The sequence below is a fragment of the Bos indicus x Bos taurus genome, chromosome 21, assembly GCF_003369695.1.
Source record: "Bos indicus x Bos taurus breed Angus x Brahman F1 hybrid chromosome 21, Bos_hybrid_MaternalHap_v2.0, whole genome shotgun sequence".
Classification (NCBI taxonomy): Eukaryota; Metazoa; Chordata; class Mammalia; order Artiodactyla; family Bovidae; genus Bos; species Bos indicus x Bos taurus.
Window position 1 is genome coordinate 16,676,606 of NC_040096.1, and position 22,349 is coordinate 16,698,954.

The window sequence follows — 22,349 nt, forward strand, 5'->3', positions numbered from 1 at the left end:
GGGAGCAGGCTGCCTACCAGGCCAGCCGCCTCCCTGTCTGCCCCACGTCCTCTCAGGAGATGCCGGGACCTGAGCCAGCCTTTTAGCAACAGCCCCGAAGCCCCAGGATTCCAGGGAGCGAGAGGCCCACTGGCCCCAATTTACAGACAGGAATACTGAGGCTCAGACACATGGAGGGGACCACAGTGTTCACCCAGGCCCACAGGTACCCAGGGCTGCCCTTCAGCTCTGGCCAGCAGTGTGGGAGGTCAGGCTTGGGAGCCAGGGGTCCCCCAGGGCTGCGTACCCGACCCTGGGCTCCCTGCCTCACAGCTACAAGATCCCCAGAAGCCGAATTGTTCCCTCCACTGTGACATGTCTGGGGAAGTTCTCAGTGTTCCCCCAAACCTGCGAAACAGCACCAACACGCTCCCTCATGCTCAAATCCCACCCCCGCCCCCCACACCAGTTCATACAAGCCCTGTGGCCTTACCTCCTACACGAATCCCTGTCTGACCCTCCCCACCACCCCCGACTCACAGAACCCCCACCCCAGCCTCTGCTTTTGCTCGGGTCTGAATCTACCCAGAGACCACAGTTATCCTTTAAAAAGCACCACCTGGATCACACCACACCCAGCTCTAGGACATCTCAGCAGTCTCAGTAAAATCCCAGGTCCCCACCGTGGCCTCTGGGTCCTCACATCCTGCTATTTCCCAAAGAGCTGCCCCTCCAGCTGTGCTGGACGTGTCCCTGGCCTCAGGACCTTTGCATGAGCTGCTCTTCTGCCTGGAATGCTCTGCCGTCCACCTCGCTGTCCCTGAAAGGCTTGCTCTCTCTCCTCCCCACACCTCCCCCACTTACAGCACTTGTCACAACTTACAATCACAGGCTTATCTGCCTTCTGTATCTCCGGCCCCTGAGGCAAGGACTGTGTGTGGTGCTAACCGATGGGACCTGGCACAGAGTGGAGGCTCAGCCGGACTGGATGACCAAGACGAGCTGCACACGGAGCACGAGGCTCTCCCTGCTAGCATCCGCTGCAGTGCTCGCACGGCCATGCTCCGGAGAAGATGCAGGCTGAGGCAGCTGTGGATGCTGCCAGGCCGACTGTGACAATGGATCCGAGTGGGAGACCCTTGAGCCAGCAAGGCACCCCCTCCTGCTTACCCTGACACCCGCCTGTTCTCAGGAACCACTCTCTTCCCGCTCCAGGCTGTTTAGACATGGGATCCATGGGATCTAGGGCTGGCCAAAGCCGCACATCCCTGGGGTCCCAGCACCTGCCCAGCCATGGTGACAGGTCCCAAAACCAGGAGGGGCCTGGAGACGCTAGTCTGCGGTGCTGACTCAGCCGTGGGGTGACATGGCATCCATCCCCGGGGCCGCCAAGAGGCTGAACACAGGCCGGAAGTGCAGTGCCGCCCCAGATGGGAGCTGTGCACAGGAGGAGCGCGGGGGCTTGGTGACCACCGACCTGAGGCCCTCTGCCCCTTCCTTCCCGTCCCGGGCCGCCAGGAGTCCCAGTGAGTGCAGGACTCACTGGGACTGGGGGACAGGATGCTGGCCTTGCCAGGGGGTCTCAGCGGGGGAAGTCCTGCCACCCCTCCCACCACCAGGGGAGGCCACCCCATTCACCAAGAATGGGTTTCACGAGATGATTACCAGTGACTGGTACCAGTGACACACACAGCCCTGTGCTGGGGCTGGAGGACCCAGAGCCGGTGTGAGACAGGAGGTTCCCAGTGGCGGGAGGGGTGAGCGCCGAAAGTGTGGGCCAAGTCCAGCGAGCTGGGTGCCTGCTGAGCAACACCATGGCCATCGCTGCGGCCTGGACCACACATTTGACCTGAGGGATGCCCAGCGTGCCTCTGGTCACTGCCACGTGGGTGAAGGCACAGAGGAAGGAGTGTTTTCTGGGGCCCATGAGGACATGGCTGCCCTTGAGGAGGACTATGAGGAGGCTGGCGTGGATTCTGTTGGGAGAGGGAGAGGAAAAAGGGGAAGAATATTAAGCACCATTCCTCTGAGCCCTGCAGCGTGCCATGCTCAGAGCTTCAGCTTCAGCATTAGCTGACAGGTATAAAAACTTTCCAACTGGACTGTCTTTGCTTTCAACTGTGATCATGTGTTGCTTCTCCATGAGTACCTGTAAGACTTCTGTCCTGTCTCAAAACTAAAGATTTTAAGAAGGGGTGGGGCGGGGGGGAACAACAGTATGTTTGCCAAGTCAGGTCTGTCCTGGCTCTTGGAAGCCTGTCTCCGTGGCCCCCTGCCTTCGGAGGCCCCAGTAAGTCAGACCCTCTCGAGCTGTAGGCATCTCAGGATTATTCTGATGACCTAAGCATCACCCTGGGCTTTGATGGATACAAGGCACATCAATTACCTGCACAACACTGCCAGGCTCCTGACGAGCAATATATCATCCCACTAAGAGGTATCGATCCAGCTCCTACAACAGCTCCGCTCCTGTGACCACAGGCTTTCCCTGCAGGGAAGCGGTTAAAATGCACCACACTGAAGGCACGGGACCGATGGCAGGGGACCAGGTCGGGGCGCTCACCTCCTCCTGCCAAACACTAATAATACATCTGCAAGCAGAGTGACTCACGCAGAACACCTACCGAATGCCGCCATAAGGCCACAGACTCCTCAATGGGAAAGAAAACCTCCGTGTAACCACACAGGACCCAGGGACAAAGAAAGGAACTGGAACAGGGCCTGTGCCCCAGGGTCGGAGCTGTGGAGGAGGAAAAGTCCCTGCAAGCTGGGGAGTCCTCTCACTGGCGGGGAGACCAGACTAGTTGGAGGGGGAGCTTCAGTGCCGAGGAGGAGGAGAGCGTGGCACCTGGCTTGCAGAAGGCACTGCAGACAGTAACCTGCATGGGAGGTGGGCACCACTGCCCAGAGCTCCCCCGCCTGAGGCACTCATCTGCTGGTGCGGGGGGCGGCTGGGTGCTGGCTCAGGTTTCAGTCAGAAGAGGACAGGGGCTGGCTGCGTGGAGAGGCTGGAGTGTGGCAACTGAGGGTATGCTCGGGAGCAGCGAGGGCCCGCCAGAGAGGTAAGGCACCCAGGAGAGGGCCAGACCATCATAAGGGCATCCCTCCCTGTGACTGCTCCTAGGCAACAGGACGCCGCCTGCAGGAGCTCTGGGGGTGGGAGCGAGTTGCTGCTCTAAGACCCGCAAGCAGGCGCCAAGCGCTGTGCCCGCTGTCCTAGGAGTACACAGACGGCAGCTGCCCCAGGAGACCCATGTGGTGGTGGTGGTTTAGTTGCTAAGTCTTGTCCGACTCTTGTGACCCCACGGACTATAGCCCACCAGGCTCCTCCGCCCATGGGATTCTCTAGGCAAGGATACTGGAGTGGGGTGCCACTGCCTTCTCCAGGGGATCTTCCACACCCGGGTGTCCTGCACTGCAAGCAGATTCTTTACCAACTGAGCTACCAGGGAATTCCCAAGGAGACCCATGAGCAGGCTCCAAACCCTGCTCCCGCTGTCCCAGGAGTGGCATGGACACAAGCTGCCACTACGAGACCTGCAAACAGACGCCAAGCAGTGCCCACGCCATCCCAACAGTGCACAGGGGCCTCTGCAGCTGCACACCCACGTCAAGGGGGGAACGGCCAGCACAGGCAGGAGAGACAGCAAGCATTCAGTGAAGGAAGGCTCTCGACTGGAAAAGATGGCAGAGCAGAAGGACTCAAGCTCACCTCCTCTCACAAAAACCTCAAAATCACAATGAACTGCTGAACGACCATCAGCAGAAAAAGACAGGAACCTACCAAAAAAAAAAAGACATTTTACATTCAAAGACAAAGAAATCGCCACGAGATGGCAGGAGGGGTGCTTTCATGACACCATCAGATCCTGCAGCCTCCAGGTGAGCGACCCACAGGTTGGGAAGTAATTACATCACAGAGGTTCTCCTACCAGAGGGTCCTGAGCACCTGGTCGACTCCCCAGCCTGAGGGTCTGGCATCGGGATGAAGAGCCCTCAGAGCACTTGGCTTTGAAGGCCGGTGGGGCTGCAGTGCAGGAGAACCACAGGACGGGAGAAACAGAGACTCCACTCTGGGGGGGCATACAGGGTACACTGAGACCCGGCCCAAAGCTCCAGAGGAGCCGGGGCTGGGCCGACCTGAGTCCTGGAGGGCCTCCTGGGAAGGCAAGGGTCGGCTGTGGCTGACTGCCCGACAGGACACTGTGGCAGAGGCCCGGGAGAATACTGATCCGCGTTAGCTCTCCCAGAGGTTGCCGTTTAGGCATCAAGACCCGACCTTACCCAGTAACCTGCAGGCACCAGCGCTGGATCACCACAGGTCAAACAAATAGCAGCACGTGAACAGAGCCCCACACATGGACAGACAGGCCGCCTAAAGCGGTGCTGAGCTCACATCACCTCTAAACACACCACTGGACACAGCCCTGCCCACCACAGCGACAAGACCCAGCTCCACGTACAGTGGACAGACACCAGGCCTTCCCACCAGGAAGCCTGAACAAGCCCCAGGACCAGCTGTAAATGGAAAGTAACCTTTAAAAATTGTATAAAAATAACAATAAACAAAAAATCTTTAAAGATTAAAAGCAGAAAGGACCACAAAATGTACCTCTGTAATAGAATGCTGTACCTAAAATTAAAAAAATTTTTTAACTAAAAAAAAAAAAAATACACTAGAAAGAATTAATAGCAGAATAACTGAGGCAGAAGAACAAATGATTGAGCTGAAAGACAGTGTTGGAAATCACTGAAGTGTAACAGAATAAAGAAAAAAGAATGAAAAGAAAAGAGGAGAGTCTCAGAGACCTCTGGGACAACATTAAACACACCAGCAATGGCACTGCAGGGGTCCCAAAAGGAAACGAACAGACCTGAGAAAATATCTGAAGACATAAGAGCTGAAAACTTCCCCAACACAAGAAAGGAAACGCTCAAGTCCAAGCACAGAGTCTCACACAAAATAAACCCCAAGAAGAAAAGAATGAGACATATATTAATCAAACTGAAAAAAATTAAAGACAAGGAAAAATTACCAAAAGCCCAAGAGAAAAGCAACAAATAACGTATAAGGGAATCCCCATAAGGTAACAGTTGGTTTTTCAGAAGAAACTCTGCAAGCCAGAAGGGAGTAGCACAATATATTTAAAGTGATGAAAGGAAAAAAAATACTACAACCTACAACCAAAAATACTCTATCCAGCAAGGTTCATCATTCAGATTTGATGGAGAAATCAAAAGCTTTACAGAAAAGCAAAAGCTAAGAGAATTCAGCACCGCCAAACCAGCCTTAAATCCTAAAGGAACCTCTCTACGTCGAAAAGAAGAGACCCAAGTACAATGGAGTCAAGACGATTACAAATGGGAAAACCCATCAGTAAAGGCAAACACGAAGGCAAACGAAGTACATTAAACATCTACACATTAAACATAGTATCAAAGCCAGCAATTGTGAGCAGATGAGAATACAAATGCAGGATACTGGAAATGCTCTGGAAAAAAGAGGCCAGCAACCTACAACAGACTGGCACATAAATACCAAACCTGCAAAAGCAAAACCCCCCAGGAGCCACAAACCAAAAATCTGCAGTAAATACACACGCAATGAAGAAAAAGCAATCCAAATACAACACTAAAGACAGACATCAAATCAAAAGACTACAAAAGAAGAGAAGAAATAAGACCTACAAAAACAAAACAATCAAAATGGCAAGAAGAACATGCATATCAATAATTAGCTTAGATGTAAACAGATTAAATGCTCCAACCGAAAGACATCGGCTGGCTGAATGGATACAAAAACAAGACCTGCCTGTGTGCTGTCTACAAGGGACACACTTCAGATCTAGGGACAAATACAAAGTGAGGGGACGGGAAAAGGGACTCCACGCAAACGGAAATCGAAAGAAAGCTGGGGCAGCGATACTCGTATCAGACAAAACAGACTACAAGAGACAAGGAAGGTCACTACACAATGATGGAGGGATCAATTCAAGAAGACGTAACAGCTGTAACAGCACCCAACACAGGAGCTCCTCAACACACAAGGCAAACACGAACAGCCATAAAGAAGAACTTGACAGTGACACAGTAAGAGTGAGGGGCTTCTCTGGACAGACACCTAGACAGAAAATCAACAGGGAAACACAGGCCTTAAATGACACATTAGACCAGATGGACCGAACTGGTGTTTATAGAACACTGCATCCAGAAAGCAGAACACCCTCTCTTCTCAACTGCACATCATACATTCTCCAACACAGAGTCACATCTTAGGTCACAAGCCAAGCCTCGGTAAACTGGAAGAAAACCGAAATCATATCATCGTGCATCTTGTCCAGCCACAATGCTGTGAGATTAGAATTCAATTACAGAGGCAAAAAACTATAAAAAACACAAAACCTGGAGGCTTAACGATATGTTACTAAACCATCAGTGGATCACAGAAGTCAAAGAGGAAATCAAAAGATACCTTGAGATTATCATATCACAAATATGATAATCCAAAACCTATGGGATGCAGCAAAAGCAGTTCTATGAGGGAAGTTTACAGTAGTACAGTCTTACCTGAGGAAACAAGAAAAATCTCAAATAACCTACCCTTATACGCAAAGCAACTAGAGAAAGAACAAAAAAATCCAAATACCCAAGGTGACCAGAAAAGAACAAAAATACCCAAAGTTAGAAAAAAAGAAATCATAAAGATCAGAGCAGAAATACATTTGATCGTAGCTCAAAGGCCCAGAAATGATAAAGAACAGAAATAAAAGAAATAGATAAGAAAATAGAAAACAAATCAATAAAAGTAAAACCTGGTTCTTTGAAAATATAAACAATTGATAAATAAATTGATAAATTTTAGTCAAACTCATCAAGAAAACAAGGGAGAGGGCTCAAATCAATGAAAACAGAAATGAAAAAGGAGAACTTAAAATGAACATCACAGAAATACAAAAGATCATGAGAGACTATTACATTTATATGCCAGTAAAATGGACAACCTAGAAGAAATGGAAAAATTCTTAGAAAGATACACACTTCCAAGACTGAACCAGGAAGAAATTGAAAATATGAATAGGCCATTACAAGTACTAATATTGAAACCATGATTTAAAAACTTCCAACAAAGAAAAGTCCAGGACCAGGTGGTTTCACAGGTGATTCTATCAAGTATTTAGAGAAGAGTTAATACCTACCCTTCTGAAACTTGTTCAAAACACTGCAGAGGAAGGACCAGATCCCAAGCTCACTTTACAAAGCCACCATCACCCTGATACCAACGCAGACAAAGACATCACCCCCCACCCCACCGCCAAAAGAAAATTGCAGGCCAGTATCACTGATGAGGGGCTTCCCTGGTGACTCAGATGGTAATGCATAGCCTGCAACGCAGGAGACCCAGGTTCAATCCTTGGGTTGGGAAGATCCCCTGGAGAAGGGAATGGCTACCCACTCCAGTATTCGTGCCTGGAGAATTCCATGGAAAATGAACACAGACACAAAAATACTCAACAAAATACTAGCAAACTGAATCCAACAATACATTAAAAGGATCATACACCACCATCAAACGGGATTTATCCCAGGGATACAAGGATTCTTCAATATTATACGCCACATTAACAAATGCCATCACACTCGAGTGTTATATACCACATTAATAGACCGAAGAATAAATACCACATGATCATCTCAGTAGATGCAGAGAAAGGTTTTGACAAAATTCAACACCCACTTATGGTAAAGACTCCGAAGAAAGTGGTTACAAAGAAAATATACCTTGACATAATATAGGCCATATATGACAAACCCACATCTAACATCATTCTCGATGGGGAAAAACTGAAAGCATTCCCTCGAAGATCAGGAACAAGTCAGGGATGTCCACTCTCACCACTTTTATTCAATGGGGTTTTGGAAGTCCTAGCCACACCAATCAGAGAAACAAAAAGAAATAAAAGGAATCCAAATTGGAAAAGAAGTAAAACTGTGATTGTTTGCAGATGACACGATACTACCATACACAGAAGACCCTTAAGATGCTACCAGAAAACCACTAAAGCTCGTCAGTGAATCTGATAGAGCTGCAGGATATGGAATTAACACAAAGAAATCTGGTGCATTTCTATATACTTGGCAGCCCACTCCAGTCCTCCTGCCTGGAAAATCCCATGGACGGAGGAGCCTGGTGGGCTGCAGTCCACGGGGTCGCTAAGAGTCTGACATGACTGAGCGACTTCACTTTCACTTTTCACTTTCATGCATTGGAGAAGGAAATGGCAACCCACTCCAGTGTTCTTGCCTGGAGAATCCCAGGGACGGGGGAGCCTGGTGGGCTGCCATCTACGGGGTCACACAGAGTTGGACACGACTGAAGCGACTTAGCAGCAGCAGCAACAAAAGATCAAAAAGAGAAATTAAGGAAACAATCCCATTGACCACTGTATCAGAAAGAATAAAATACCAAGGAATAAACCTACACAAGGAGACAAGAGATCTGTAGACTGAAAATGAGAAGACACTGATGAAAGAAATCAAAGATGACACCAAGATAGGACAAATGACACCACCACCAAAGGCAATCTACAGACCCAACACAATCCCTAGCAAATTCCCAAGAGTATTTTTCACAGAACTAGAACAAAAATTCTTAAGTTTGTATGGAGACACAAAGGACCCTAACAGCCAAAGCATTCCTAAGAAAGAAACACAGAGTTGAAGGAATAAGACTCCCTGACCTCAGACTATACTACGAAGCTATCGTCATCAAAACAGTATGGTGCTGGCACAAAACCTGACTAGATCAATGGAACAGGATAGAAAACTCAAACATGAACCCCGGTACCTGTGCTCAGTTGATCTATGACCAAGGAGGCAGGAATAACAATGGAGAAAGGACAGTCTGTTCAGTAAGTGAAGCTGGGAAAACTGGACAGCTACATGTAAAAGAATGAAATCAGAACATTATTTAATGCCATACACAAAAATAAACTCAAAATGGATCAAAGACCTAAACGTAAGGCCAGACACTATAAAACTCTTAGAGGATAACAGAGGCAGAACACTCTTTGACATAAATCACAGCGATATCTTTTTGGGCCCACCTCCTAATGAAAATAAGGACAAAAATAAACAAGTGGGATCTAATTAAACTTAAATGCTTCCGCACAGCAAAGGAAACCATAAACAAAATGAAAAGACAACCCACAGAATGGGAGAAAATACTTGCAAACAATGTGACCAACAAGGAATTAATCTCCAAAATATACAAACAGCTCCTGCTGCTCTGCATCCGAAAAACAAACAACTCAATCAAAAAATGAGCAGAGGATCCAAAAAAGACATACAGATGGCCAACAAGCACATGCAAAGATGCTCAACATAGCTTATTATTATTAGACAAATGCAAATCAAAACTACAATGAGACATCACCTCACACAATAAAAAAAGAATGAATATATGTGTATGTCTAATTTAAGCATCCTGCTGTACCCCTTAAACTGACATTATAAATCAACTATACTCCAATAAAATAAAAATATATAAAAATAAATGTTTTAAAATTGCCCCCTCCTCCAAAAAAAAGGCACCAAATAATAAGGGGTCCAGCTCATCCCTTCCCTGCTCTTTGGAAAGTTACCCAAATAAACAAGGAAGCAAGCCAAGGGGCAAAACATTCAGAAGAAAACTTGCCAAGCTCTCCAAAGATTCCAGTGCCACTCTCAGAGAAAAAGGCACTGGAGGAGACCAGAGCTGCATTTTGGAGGTCACTCTTTGGGAAGCCCAGCTCTGTCTTGGATCACTCACCCTTCCCCACCTTCCACCCCAAGCCAGGAGTCAGCGATTTTCTGAATGAGTGTGTCAACTCCATCCTTCCAGGCCAGAGGGAGCTGGAAAAGCCCAGGGCCCAGCTGAGGGGCTGCAGGTAATGTTCTCACCCGCTCATTCTCCACAAACTTTCTGAACAACTCCCACGTGCCAGGCAGGGAGACAGGTTCCTGCCCGAGCGGGGCTGCACTCTGGGGTTGGCAGTAGGGAATGGGGCAGACAAGACCTGGCATCAGTGAGCACACAAACCAGGGAACAGGGCACTTTCATGTCCTTGAAGTTCTATGAAGAAAATAAAAGGTGGTGGGCCACCAGGCAAGACGATGACGGTGGGTTCTTTCAGGCCCCTCTGAAGAGGGGACGCGTGGGCTTAAACTTGAGTGATGCACGGAGCCAGGATGCACGGAGCCAGGAAGAAAACTTGCCAAGCTCTCCAAAGATTCCAGTGCCACTCTCAGAGAAAAAGGCACCGGAGGAGACCAGAACTGCATTTTGGAGGTCACTCTTTGGGAGGCCCAGCTCTGTCCTGGATCACTGACCCCTCCCCACCTGGCAGGGAAGGGAGGCTTCAAGTGGAGAAGCGGTAGGTGCAGATGCTGGGCAGAAACCACCAGCCCTACAGGGAAGAGCAAGGCCAGGGATGGGCAGGGACACCATCACACAGGGCCAGGGACTTCCAAGCCCTGGAGCCACACGTGCGCGTGAAGGATTCGCCGCAGACATGCCAGCTGTAAGAAGCGGACCCCAGCCCGGAGAGGGGAGGGGCAGCATGCAGTCTGGAGCCGGATCTCCCGCACAGGAACAGGGCCCCTGGAGACAGCCCAGCCCTTCCTGTGGGAGCCTGGGAAAGTGAGTTCACCTCTCTGGGCCTGTTTTTCTCAGCCACAAAAGTAACGATGAAAGCAGCTGCGGCTTCATAGGTTTGTTGGGAGAATTACAGGAGACAAGCATCGGGATGGCCGCGCCCTCACCCTCTCACCCAGTCGGCTGTTTTATTACTGCTGCCATTACCACTGTCAAGGAATAAACTCAGAAGACTTGCTCCAGCCGCAGCCTTCACTTCTGAATAAAGGGCTTTTTCACTGTCTACTCTGTTCATTTTTAAGTTGATTTTTTTTTTTTTTTCTTAACAAGTATGCAGTATTTTTGTAGTCAGGAAAAACTCTGAAGGTTTTCTTCAAGCCTGCTGGGTCTGGGTTACTTCTAGAACTGTGATAACGAAGGATTCCAACGCTATAAGATAACACACCCATGCAGGGCCGCATGCTGCAGCCAAGGTCCCGGGAGGGGGCTTCCGAGAGGACACCCCGTGATGCTGCAGCCCAGGTCCCCGCTCTGCCCACACCTGAAGGACACACGCACCTCGGGGAGCTCTTGGGGTGCAGGGGCAGCCGTCTGTTCAGGTTTCAAGTGGAAAACAAACTAAGCACCTCATGAAGCAGGCAGATCTCACTGCTAATTGAAAGTAAAATCAGTAAGATCGCTGCAACGGAAGCAGAGCCACAGATCCTAGATACAAGTGAACTGTCAATGGGGCCTTTCCCTAGATACTTCTACTTTTCAATGGCCCTTTCTTTGAAAAAAGAGAACCAAAACAAAAACTATACATCTGTTAAAAAGTTGGACATACCTGCAACAGTTTTAAAACTGTTGATGTTTTCCACTGTGCATTTATTTATTTTGATCTTGTTTTTCAGCTTGGGATTGTGAAGGTTTCAAATCTGCAGGGAAGTCCTGGGAATTGTGTAAGGCATGCCTCCTGGTCTCGCGTGGTTATAGCGTCTGCTGGGTGCTGCTGCGCCCCGCCCCGCGGCCTCACCCCATCCTGGCCTCATCACAAGCCCTGGCCCTCCTGCAGGGCACTGGGCTGGCTGTGGGGGCGGTTCTAGAACACAGTGAGGCTCAGCCAAGTGGTGAGGCTGTCTGCCTCATACACAGCCCGGCAGTAAGTGGGGCTTCTCTTCGGGTAGCATAGAATGTCCTGTGTCAAACAGCAACCCAGAGAGAGAGGCGGAGGCCACCCCTGAGGTCACACCCACAGACAGAAGCCCAACCCTTCCACACCCTCTGATGAGGCACCCTGTGGGGCAGCCAGGTACCTACCTGCCGTCCTGAGGTCGTGAGCAGCAGTGCCGCCGCTAAAGGGTCGCACACACGTGCACACACTCACACACACTCCCAGGCGGGTAGTGACCCTGTCCACCCACACCCAAAGTCAGGAAGGGAAAGGGGGTCCCAGAGGAGCGGGCAGACACCTCAGGGCATTCTCCACGTGCTCCGGCCTTTTCACTTGATGCACACGATTGTTATGCACACTTGAAGTGCAGCCACTGAGCTCTCATGATTGATATAGCCAGGCCCAGACGGACACGGTCTCTGGTTGTCAGGGCTATTATTCTGAGTTGACAGATGCTGTGTGGATGGACACCAGCTCCACTGGGGTGGGTGGGCTGCCCCTGGAGGAAGGGTCTGGGTGGCACGCTGCCCTGGCATTTCCCAGGCAACAGGCTTTCTTCCCAGAAGAGGCAGAGGACAGGAGGTAAGGGGTCAAGGCCTGTGAAAGGCTGCTGAAAGATGAAGCAACACCTGTTGCAAACAATCAGCAGGGAATCTGGTTGGGAAGGGAGCCAGATGGAGTGCCTGACTACCATGTACCCACACTGTGCTGGGCATCTTACATGGAAGATTTCATCCTCATAGCCAAGCCTGACAAGGTGATGACTCGGTTTTAATCAAGATGGGCTGGGCTGGGCTGCAACAACCAACACCCCCGAGTCTCAGTGGCGCTGGGGGGAGAGAGATTCCTTGCTCATGCGATGTGCTCTGTGGGCTAGCTGGTGGTGGGGGCGAGGGGTGGAGAGTGCTCTTCTCATCACTGTCACTCCCGGCATCCCAAACGAGACCATTATCACCAGTCACCATGCCACTGGGAAGAGAGAGAAAGCTCTGGCAAGTGCGGCACTGGTATTTGGCTTAGGAGGACACACATCACTTCTGCCCCCATCTCACTGGCCAAAACTAGGCTTCCCAGGTGGCGCTAGTGGTAAAAGAACCTACCTGCCAATGCAGGAAACTTAGAGAGACATGAGTTCGACTCCAAGGTTGGGAGCATGCTCTGGAGGAAGAAATAGCAACCCACTCCAGTATTCTTGCCTGGAGAATCCCATGGACAGAGGAGCCTGGTGGGCTACAGTTCATGGGGTCGCGAAGAGCCAGACACGACCCAAATGACTTAGCACATGCAGTTACGTGGCTTCACTCACCTAGAAGAACATCAGAGGTGGGATCCTACCACACGGCCTCTCAGTTCTGTAATTTACAAATAAGAAAACGGCAGCTCAGAGACGAATGGGGATTACAACGGTACTACTACTACTACTAAACCACGTGATGAGCACCGACTGTGTACCAGGCTCTGTGCCGAGTGCTTTTTACAGGCTGGGCCACTGGGCAAGATGTGGAATGACGCCCTGAAATAACTGCCACGCGTCCAGCCCAGCAGATGCAGCCACGGAGGGTCAGCGCCCCTGCTTCTGCCCAAGATCCCCTCCGCTGGGTGTGAGCTCCACGAACCAAGTGAGACGGGCCCACAGGCACACCCCAGATCTCAGCCATTATTACTGAAAAGACAACACAAAAGAAGAGGCAAAATACAAAAGATGAAGATCCCCGGGAACCACAGCCCCGACACAGACACAGACGTTCTCATGGGGGTGAGGCAGTCAGGAGGTGGTGGGCTGGAACACTGTCCTACGGAGGCAGCCACTGGCTCTTGGAGGACTGAAAAAACTCTTGTGTGTTTCAGGTACGAAGCACAGACATACAGTGTGAGCCGCTAGGTCGAGTCCGACTGACTGGGGCCTCCTGCGTGCAAACACTGGGATGAACCTGCGCAGTCTCTCTGCCTGGCTGTAATTTTTAATGTCTGCGCAGTATAGAACCACCCTGACTAATACATTCATCCATAGTTTTGAATTTGTATCCAACAACGTCTTTGTGCTGTGGTGTGCTTGGTTGCTCAGTCACGTCCGGCTCTTTTGCGACCCCACGGATTGTAGCTCACCAGGTTCCTCTGTGCACAAGATTTCCCAGGCAAGAATACTGGAGCGGGTAGCCATTCCCTTCTCCAGGGGATCTTCCCAAACCAGGGATCGAACCCAAGTTTCTTGCATTGCGGGTAGATTCTTTACGTCTGAGAAACCAGGGAAGCCCCCTCCCCCACTGCCTTTGCTTGCCCTGAACTGTGAATTATGCTACTCTCTTGAGGGCTTCCCTGATAGCTCAGTTAGTAAAGAATCCTCCCGCAATGCAGGAGACCCCGGTTGGATTCCTGGGTCAGGAAGATCCTCTGGAGAAGGGATAGGCAACCCACTCCAGTATTCTTGGGCTTCCCTGGTGGCTCAGCTGGTAAAGAATCCAGCTCCAATGCAGGAGACCTGAGTTCGATCCCTAGGTTGGGAAGATCCCCTGGAGAAGGGAAAGGCCACCCACTCCTGTATTCTGGCCTGGCGTATTCCATTGACTGTATAGTCCATGGGGTCACAAAGAGTCAGACATGACTGAGCAACTTTCACTTTGAGATAAAAATCTTTGGAGAATTATTACAGACGTTTGATGTCAGATTGTCCTAGCAGCTCTGTTTACCCTGCTTCATGAAAGCAACCTGGCAACAAAGAGGCTTCTTTCAGCTTAGACAGGGATGGCTCAGATGCCTCCAAATTCAGTGGGGCAGGGAGACGCTGCCACCTCGGCTCCACTGCTGCGTCCTGCTGCTCCTCAGCTCACTGGGGCCTCCTGGACCATCTCTGGCCCCGAGACTGCGGGTCTGCAAGCCCAGCTGTTGCTGCAAACAGGAGCAGGGCCAATGAAATGGACGTCCCGGCTCTCAGAGGGGACAAAGAGCTCGGCGCTCAGGTTCGCCCATCTGTTGAATTTGCTTGTTTCCTTTCAATTATCCAGAGCAAGACAGAGCGGAGAAACAAAGCTGGGAGCAGAGAACAGCCCCCGTGCAAAGCAAACATCGCCACCCGGTCCTGGGTTCCTCCTTCGGCAGCAGGACTGGTTGGGCCCTTGGCAAACAGAGGTGGTGCGGGGGCTGGGGATGGGGAGGGAGGCTGTCTCTCTTCCTGTCTGGCCCCCTGAAAGATCTGCAGCGGCCCACAGATGGAGCCATTAAGAGCACTCTGGCCTAGATATCACTTTCAGCAAGCCACCTGGAGTGACAGCCTGGGAGGAAAATGAACATACAGAAAAAGTCAGAAGAGGGGAAAAAAAATAGTCAAGCACCAGCCACTTACAGGTCATGAGCTGCTTTCTCCCGGTGTTCCAGAAGCTCCTTCTAGTCCAGGCTGGCAGTGTCGAACCAGAATGGGAAGGTGCCGCAAGCGTCAAAGCCCAGGACACAGCTCTGGGTGTCCCCTCCCATGGGGAGGGCGGAGGGCAGGGGTGTGTGGCTAGACAGCGCTTTGGCAAGATGTTTCAAAAGGACAGAAGCACGTGCCCTCTGCCCAGCCTCTCCACACCCAGGACTCCTGCCCTCTGTTGCCTTTTGGCTACAAGCAAAAAATTGCAAATGCCTCGATGTTTATGGGTGAGAGGCCCAGTTAAAGAAACGGTGGTTCATTCATACAGTGGAGTACTACAGGACTATATTATATATATACACACACACACACAATAAGCAACTGGCTTTCTCTGCTAAAATGAGATGTGCTGTGAATAGGAGGCTGCCTCTTATATCTGTTAAAAATCGACTACCTAGTCACACACACAGACCCGTAGTACACACACACCTGTTGGGTTTGCACAGACTGTCTCAGTAGGCTGAGCAAGAAAGCCAGTTGACAGTAGGTACTGCTGGTGAGAACAGTGAGGAGAGTCTTCGCCTCACAACCCCAAGAACCTGCTGGATGCTACGCCAGACCCAGGTCACTTTTTTTTTTTTTTTTTTTTAACCCTGCTGTGAGCGAGTGTTTCTCCCAAGCCCCGTACAAGCCTTCTTTCACTGTATTCCTATGGCACCTCTTCGAGGCCATCATTGTCCCCCTTACACAGATGGGAAAACTGAGGCTCAGAGAAGGTAAGAAATGTGCACATGTCCTCAGTACTCAGAGCTGTTTTGCTCCAGAGTCCCTGCTCACACAGGGCACCCAGTATGGCACGCTGTGATGACCTAGATGGGTGGAACGGGAGAGGTAAGGGAGGCTCAAGAGTGCGTGCGTGTGTGCGTGTGTATAATTGTGACTGATTTGGGTTGCTTTGTGGCAGAAACCAACACAACATTGTAAAGCAATTATCCTCCAATTAAAAAATAAAAAAGAAATAAAAGAAAAACCTTAATGAACTTTTGGGCCAACCTAATACCTTTTTCAAGCTGGAATCAAGATTGCCAGGAGAAATATCAATAACCTCAGATATACAGATGATACCACCCTTATGGCAGAAAGTGAAGAGGAACTATAAAGCCTCTTCATGAAAGTGAAAGAGGAGAGTGAAAAAGTTGGCTTAAAGCTCAACATTCAGATAACGAAGATCATGGCATCTGGTCACATCACTTCATGGGAAATAGATGGGGAAACAGTAGAAACAGTGTCAGACTTTATTTTTTGGGGCTCCAAAATCACTGCAGATGGTGATTGCAGCCATGAAATTAAAAGACGCTTACTTCTTGGAAGAAAAGTTATGCCCAACCTAGATAGCATATTGAAAAGCAGAGACATTACATTGCCTACAAAGGTCCATCTAGTCAAGGCTATGGTTTTTCCAGTGGTCATGTATGGATGTGAGAGTTGGACTGTGAAGAAAGCTGAGCACTGAAGAATTGATGCTTTTGAACTGTGGTGTTGGAGAAGACTTTTTCAAGTCTCTTGGACTGCAAGGAGATCCAACCAGTCCATTCTAAAGGAGATCAGCCCTGGGATTTCTTTGGAAGGAATGATGCTAAAGCTGAAACTCCAGTACTTTGGCCACCTCATGTGAAGAGTTGACTCATTGGAAAAGACTCTGATGCTGGGAGGGATTGGGGGCAGGAGGAGAAGGGGACAACAGAGGATGAGATGGCTGGATGGCATCACCTACTCGATGGACGTGAGTTTGATTGAACTCCGGGAGATGGTGATGGACAGGGAGGCCTGGCGTGCTGCGATTCATGGGGTTGCAGAGTCGGACATAACTGAGCGACTGAACTGAACTGAATACCTTTTGCAGCAAAGAAAGGACAAAGGTTTTAATGTGAAATTTTAATCTTGAGAAGTTAGCAGGCTTAAAGAATTGCAAAGTTAGCTTCCAAAACATCGTAACTGTGTTTCTGTGCTATACTAAGTCCGTTTAATAATACATTTGTATCTATACAATGTTCATGAAAAGTGGAAGTGTTAGTTGCTCAGTTGGGTCCAACTCTTTGCGACCCCATGGACTGTAGCCCGCCTCTGTCCCTGGAGTTCTCTGGGCAAGAATACTGGAGTGGGTAGTCACTGATCACCCAGTGATCGAACCCGGGTCTCCCACACTGCAGGCGAACTCTCTATCATCTGAGCTGCCAGGAAACTGCCGTACACAAATCACTGCTCAGTAACCAGCAGCACTGTCTTCCCTGTATTTATCCAAGGGAAATGAAACCATGTTCACTCAAAAACCTGTATACAAATTATTACAGCAGCTTTATTCCTGATTATTAAAACTTGGGAAAAAACAAATAAACCAAAAAACCCACCAAAAAAACCCAAAGTCCCTGCTCAAATGGCACCTCATGAGCTGTTGAGAAAGAAGAAACTTCCTGGCTGCAAAGGCTGGGTATGCCTGACCAGGAAATGCTGTTTTTAATGAAAGGCACTTGATTTCTCAAGTGCCTCGCTGCCACTTGGCAGACGTGAGCCCTCCTTCCTGGGCCTCTGGAGAGGAGGCAGGGTGAGGCTGTGTGCTCGCAGTTGGCCAGGCCCCATGCCACCCTGAAGAATGCGTGACACAGACCTGGCCTGCGATAACAGGCTCTCTCCTGGGCGTCTGCCTTCCTCCCTGCCTGGGGAGCGGGGACTTCGGTCTGGGACCTCCCCGCTGGCCAGCGCTGCCAGCAAAGCCACCTCTGTACTGCAAAGCTTATGCCAGGTATTCAGACATTCAGTGCCTCAGCTTCCACATCTGTAAAATGGGTGTGAAGATAATCACACCAACCTCGCAGGATCCCTGAGGGACTGAAGGGGAAAACAGAGGAACAGAGCTGGGTGCTAGGCTCATATCCGGCCCCCAGCTTGCAGGGGCTTTGCCTTGCACAGCTGTTCTCAAATGGTTTGGTCTCAGGGTCTTTTCACAATTTCAAAGTGACTGAGGGCCCTAAGGGGCTTCTGTTATGTGGTTCAACCTACTGATATTTATCACATACAAAATTAAAATTGAGACAAAATTGAAATGTATACTAGTTAACTGAAAAATAATAATAAACTTGCTATATGTTAGCATAAATAAGTTGTTTTTCATAAATCTAATTTCAAAAAATTTTTGTATTAACAGCCAGATTCTCTATCTGCTTCTGCATCCAATTTATTGTTAAAAGTGTTTTGTTTTTTTTTTTTTAATTGAAATATAGTTGATTTACAATATGGTACTAATTTCAGGTGTTCAAAGTGACTGTTACATATATATATATAGTAGATTATTTTCTATCATAAATTATTTCAAGATACTGAACGTAGGTCCCAGTGCTATTCAGTAAATCCTCATTGCTTATTTTATATATAGTAGTATGTATCTATGCATCCCATACTCCTAAACATTGTAAAATATTTTCATTGAAGACTAGAAGAAAATACAGCCTCACCTGGATGGGGAGTTGGTAAAGGGAGGAGATTTTAAGAGCCTCTCCAGATTATTGTGGATATTCCTCTTTGACAAAACGCTAAGACTTGTTGAGCAGTACTTGCTCTGCGGCCTGTGGGATCTTCCCAGACCAGAGATCGAACCCGTATCTCCCGCATTGGCAAGCGGATTATTTACCACTGAGCCACCAGGGCAGCCTGACCAGCAGTTTCTTAAAGATCAACTGCAGTGTGGGACTTGAGCCGTGTGGTGAACATACATACTCTGACCTTCCCGTCTTCCGGTCTGTCTTGCACTCTGGCTCATTTACCCATGCATGATTTGGTAGCTTCGTGCAATGGTTACTTGGAAAACACTGGTTCACGGGGTTTTGCACTTGGAGAGAATGGGTGAAAAAGGCAAATAATATCTGGGTGTTACTATGAAAACAGCTTTGATGCCGTGGACCCCAAAACAATCCCAGGGACTTTCTAGCACTATGCTGTGAGAAGCAGAACTTCCGCACCCTCCACGTGTACCATGTTTTTAAAATAAGAACTCGGAAAAAGAAACTGCCGTGGAAAGTGATGGGCAGTGACAGGGCAATCATCTGCTTGGAGGGGCTCCTAAGAGCCCCTCCCCAGCGTGAGGGCACCGGGCACGCCAGGGCCGCCCTCTGATTCCCACTCGCCAGCCTCCCCTTGGGGCACCCAGGCCCCTCTGCTCCTCCCTCCATCCGCAGATGCTGTCTTCTCGCCACAGGGCCCCTCATTTCCCCCCAAATAACAGTTCTTGGCGGTTTGCAGAGGGCAGGGCCTGAGACAGCAAACTACAGGGGCTGGCGTGGGCTGCTGCCCTTGGGCTTCGCAGCTGATAATTCTTGGTCTCTTGAAATTACACATGTAATGTGTATTTATAGCCAAATACATGGGTGCCCAGAAATTGCAACTCATTCATAGATACATTTTTAGCATACCGTTTGGCCCCACCAAGTTCCATTAAATCCTGCTTCCCGGGTCCCTTGTGTGGCTAGTTCTTCCAGAAACAAGGGGCGGGCCTGGCCACTGCGGCCTGGGCTGCCCCTCTCCTGGCACTCTGGTGCCAGACGCTTGGTTCTGGACCACCTGCTCAAAAGCCTCCAAGGAGGCTCTGACGTCCAAGTCTCGTTCACTGTTCCCCAGCCCCTCGCCCCCCACCACTCACTGGGGCACACACTGGACTTTAAAGCTCTCTCCTCCCCCATTTTCCTGCTCAAGCTCCACTCACTCTCTCCGTAAGCCTCCTGGACTTGATATCTGTCTGGCGTGTAAGGACTCCGGACACAGTATTAGGTCGGCCAAAAAGTTCACTCAGGTTTTTCTGTTCCATCCTTCAGAAAACTTCAGACAAATGTTTTAACCCAACCCAACAGATACCTTACAAGTAATTTCGGAGCGCCTGCGAGCTGCTGGGCCCTGAGCTGCACCAGGAGCACAGCAGAGAGTCAGGAGAACACTTTTTGTCTTGTCTCCTGCGATTAGGGCTTCCCCAGTGGCTCAGCAGTAAAGACTCCATCTGCCAATGTGGGAGCCCCAGGTTCAATCCCTGGGTCAGAAAGATTGCCTCGAGAAGGAAATGGCAACCCACTCCAGTATTCTTGCCTGGAGAATTCCATGGACAGAGGAGCCTGGTGGGTTACGGTCCATGGGGTTGCAAAGAGTCGGACACGACCTAGTGACTAAACAACAATAGCTCCTGCAATTAACATTCTAGTAGCTGTTGGCCTAGGCAGTAGCGCTGTGACAGTTCTTCTCTAGCCCAGCAATATCTATTCCTTCAGAGTATCGTGTACTCTGCCTTTATTTTTATCTCCAACTCATTGAGGACGGTATTCTGTGTCTTCTTTGCTGCCTGGAGTACATCAGATGTTCAGTAATATTGCTGAGCAGGGAAGAAGATGAACCACAAATACCCACTGCAATAAAGTTCAAAAATATCCGAGTGAGTGGCCCTCAGTATCTGCTGTGCTAACCTGCAGTGTGATAGGCATGTTTCACACTTAAGTATTTTAAAGGTTGGATGGGAAAGAGCAACCTTCCTCCGTGTTCTAAAGGGTGTTCTGCCAATCACAGGACTCAAACTGGAGATGCTGGCCGCAAGCACCTGATGGGGTGGTGAGGTGCTAAGGCCCTGATTTTCCATCCCAGCACTGCTGTTTCTACCTGTATGACTGGCCCAAGGTACTTACATTCTCTGAGCCTCAGTATTTCCATCTGGAAAATGGTGGGGGGCGGGTGGCGGTGGTGGGGAAATAACTGTTCCTATGTCAACAGCTATCTTGAGAATTAAATGAGACAGTCCAGGGTCTTCCCTGGTGGTTCAGTGGTTGGGAGTCTGCCCTCCAATGCAGGGGATGAGGGCTTGATCCCTCCTTGGGGAACTAAGATCCCACACGCCACAGGGAAAGACCACACACCACAACTAAGACCCAACACAGCCAAATAAATAAAAGACAGCCCATGTAAAGAGCACAATGAGACACACAAAATTCACTCAAGAGTACAGAGGTTACTAATACTGCTGCTATCATAATCCCTGTTGGCATGAGCCCTTAGCAGAAAAAGTCAAAGACGACTCTCTCCACCCCTGTGACCATGTTACTTACATGGCAAAGTGAGTTGCAGACATAACTGATGATGTTACTAACTAATTAGGAGTCCTTAAAATAGAGAGATGCTCTGGGTGGGCCTGACTTAATCACATGACTCCTCTTAAGCAGAGTCTTCTCCAGCTGACTGCAGAAGTGGACGTCAGAGATCTGAAGCAGGGAAGGACCTGAGGGTCCTGCTGGCCTGGAGGTGGGGTGGGGTGGAAGGGTATTTGGCATGGAGTTAAGGAGCCCACTTACTGACAGCCAGGGAGGAGAGGGACCTCAGTCCTACAACCACCAGGAATTTGAGTCTCCCAACAACCTGAATGAGCCTAGAAGCAGAATCTCCCTCCCACCCCCAACCCAAGGCCTCAGGATAAAAGCCCAGTCCAGCTGGCACTTGACCCTGGACTTGTGACAGCCTAGGTGGAGAATTCAGTTGAGTCAGTCCAAGCTTCTGACCCAGAGAACTGTGAGCTAATAGACAGGTACTAAGCCACTAAGTTAGTACTGGTCTGTTAGGCAGCAACAGAAGCTGACATAAGCCCTGCCTGTCCTCTAGCCGTAATGCATATACATTAAAAACATCAGGTGGGGACTTGCCTGCTGGTCCAGTGGCTAAGACTCTGAGCTCCCAATCTACGGGGCATGGGTCTGATCCCTGGTCAGGGAAGTAGGTCCCACATGCTGCGACTAAGATTTCTCCTGCTGCAACGAAACATCCTGCACGCCACAACAAAGACTGAAGATCCCGTGTGCCACAATGAAGGCCTGGCACAGACAAGTAAATATTAAAAAAAAAAAAATCAGGTGCTGGTCCAACGTGGACAGCTGGCGCTTTCTGGGTCCTTACTGCTACACGGGCGATGCTCTGCAGCAGGCTCTGTCTAACCCGCCCCTACCCCTAGCACTCAGCAGTGTGGCTATCACACGGTGGGTTCTAAATAATTTCATTTGATAAGATTTCAAGTCCCCGGGCAGTCGGGAACAGAATGACTTACAGCTGTCCAGGCTGGCTTCACCACCGTGCGACCCATCACAAGGTCAAGGTGCCCCAATCAGGGCACCAATCTGGGCAAATCCCAGCAAAGGTCTCTTTCTGGCCTGGAGGAAAAACCCCAG

At 49.6% G+C, this 22,349-nt stretch overlaps 1 protein-coding gene across 7 annotated transcripts in view; it reads right to left on the reverse strand.

The window, feature by feature from the left end:
* KLHL25 (kelch like family member 25) overlaps positions 1–22,349 on the reverse strand; it is a 50,994-nt gene that overhangs the window by 19,753 nt on the left and 8,892 nt on the right. For 2 of the 7 annotated variants that reach the window (XM_027521064.1, XM_027521067.1), the window contains exons 1-2: positions 15,106–15,252; positions 13,072–13,117 (exon numbers count right to left, since the gene is read on the reverse strand). The exons of 2 other annotated variants lie outside the window; for them this stretch is intronic. Coding sequence is in view for 1 of the 5 variants with exons in the window: in XM_027521063.1 (XP_027376864.1) it covers positions 15,106–15,112 (7 nt within the window). In the remaining 4 variants the exon portion in view is untranslated. Of the gene's footprint in view, positions 1–13,071; positions 13,118–15,105; positions 15,254–22,349 lie in introns of those variants that run through there. 3 more of the 7 variants (XM_027521066.1, XM_027521069.1, XM_027521063.1) reach the window with 2 other exon arrangements.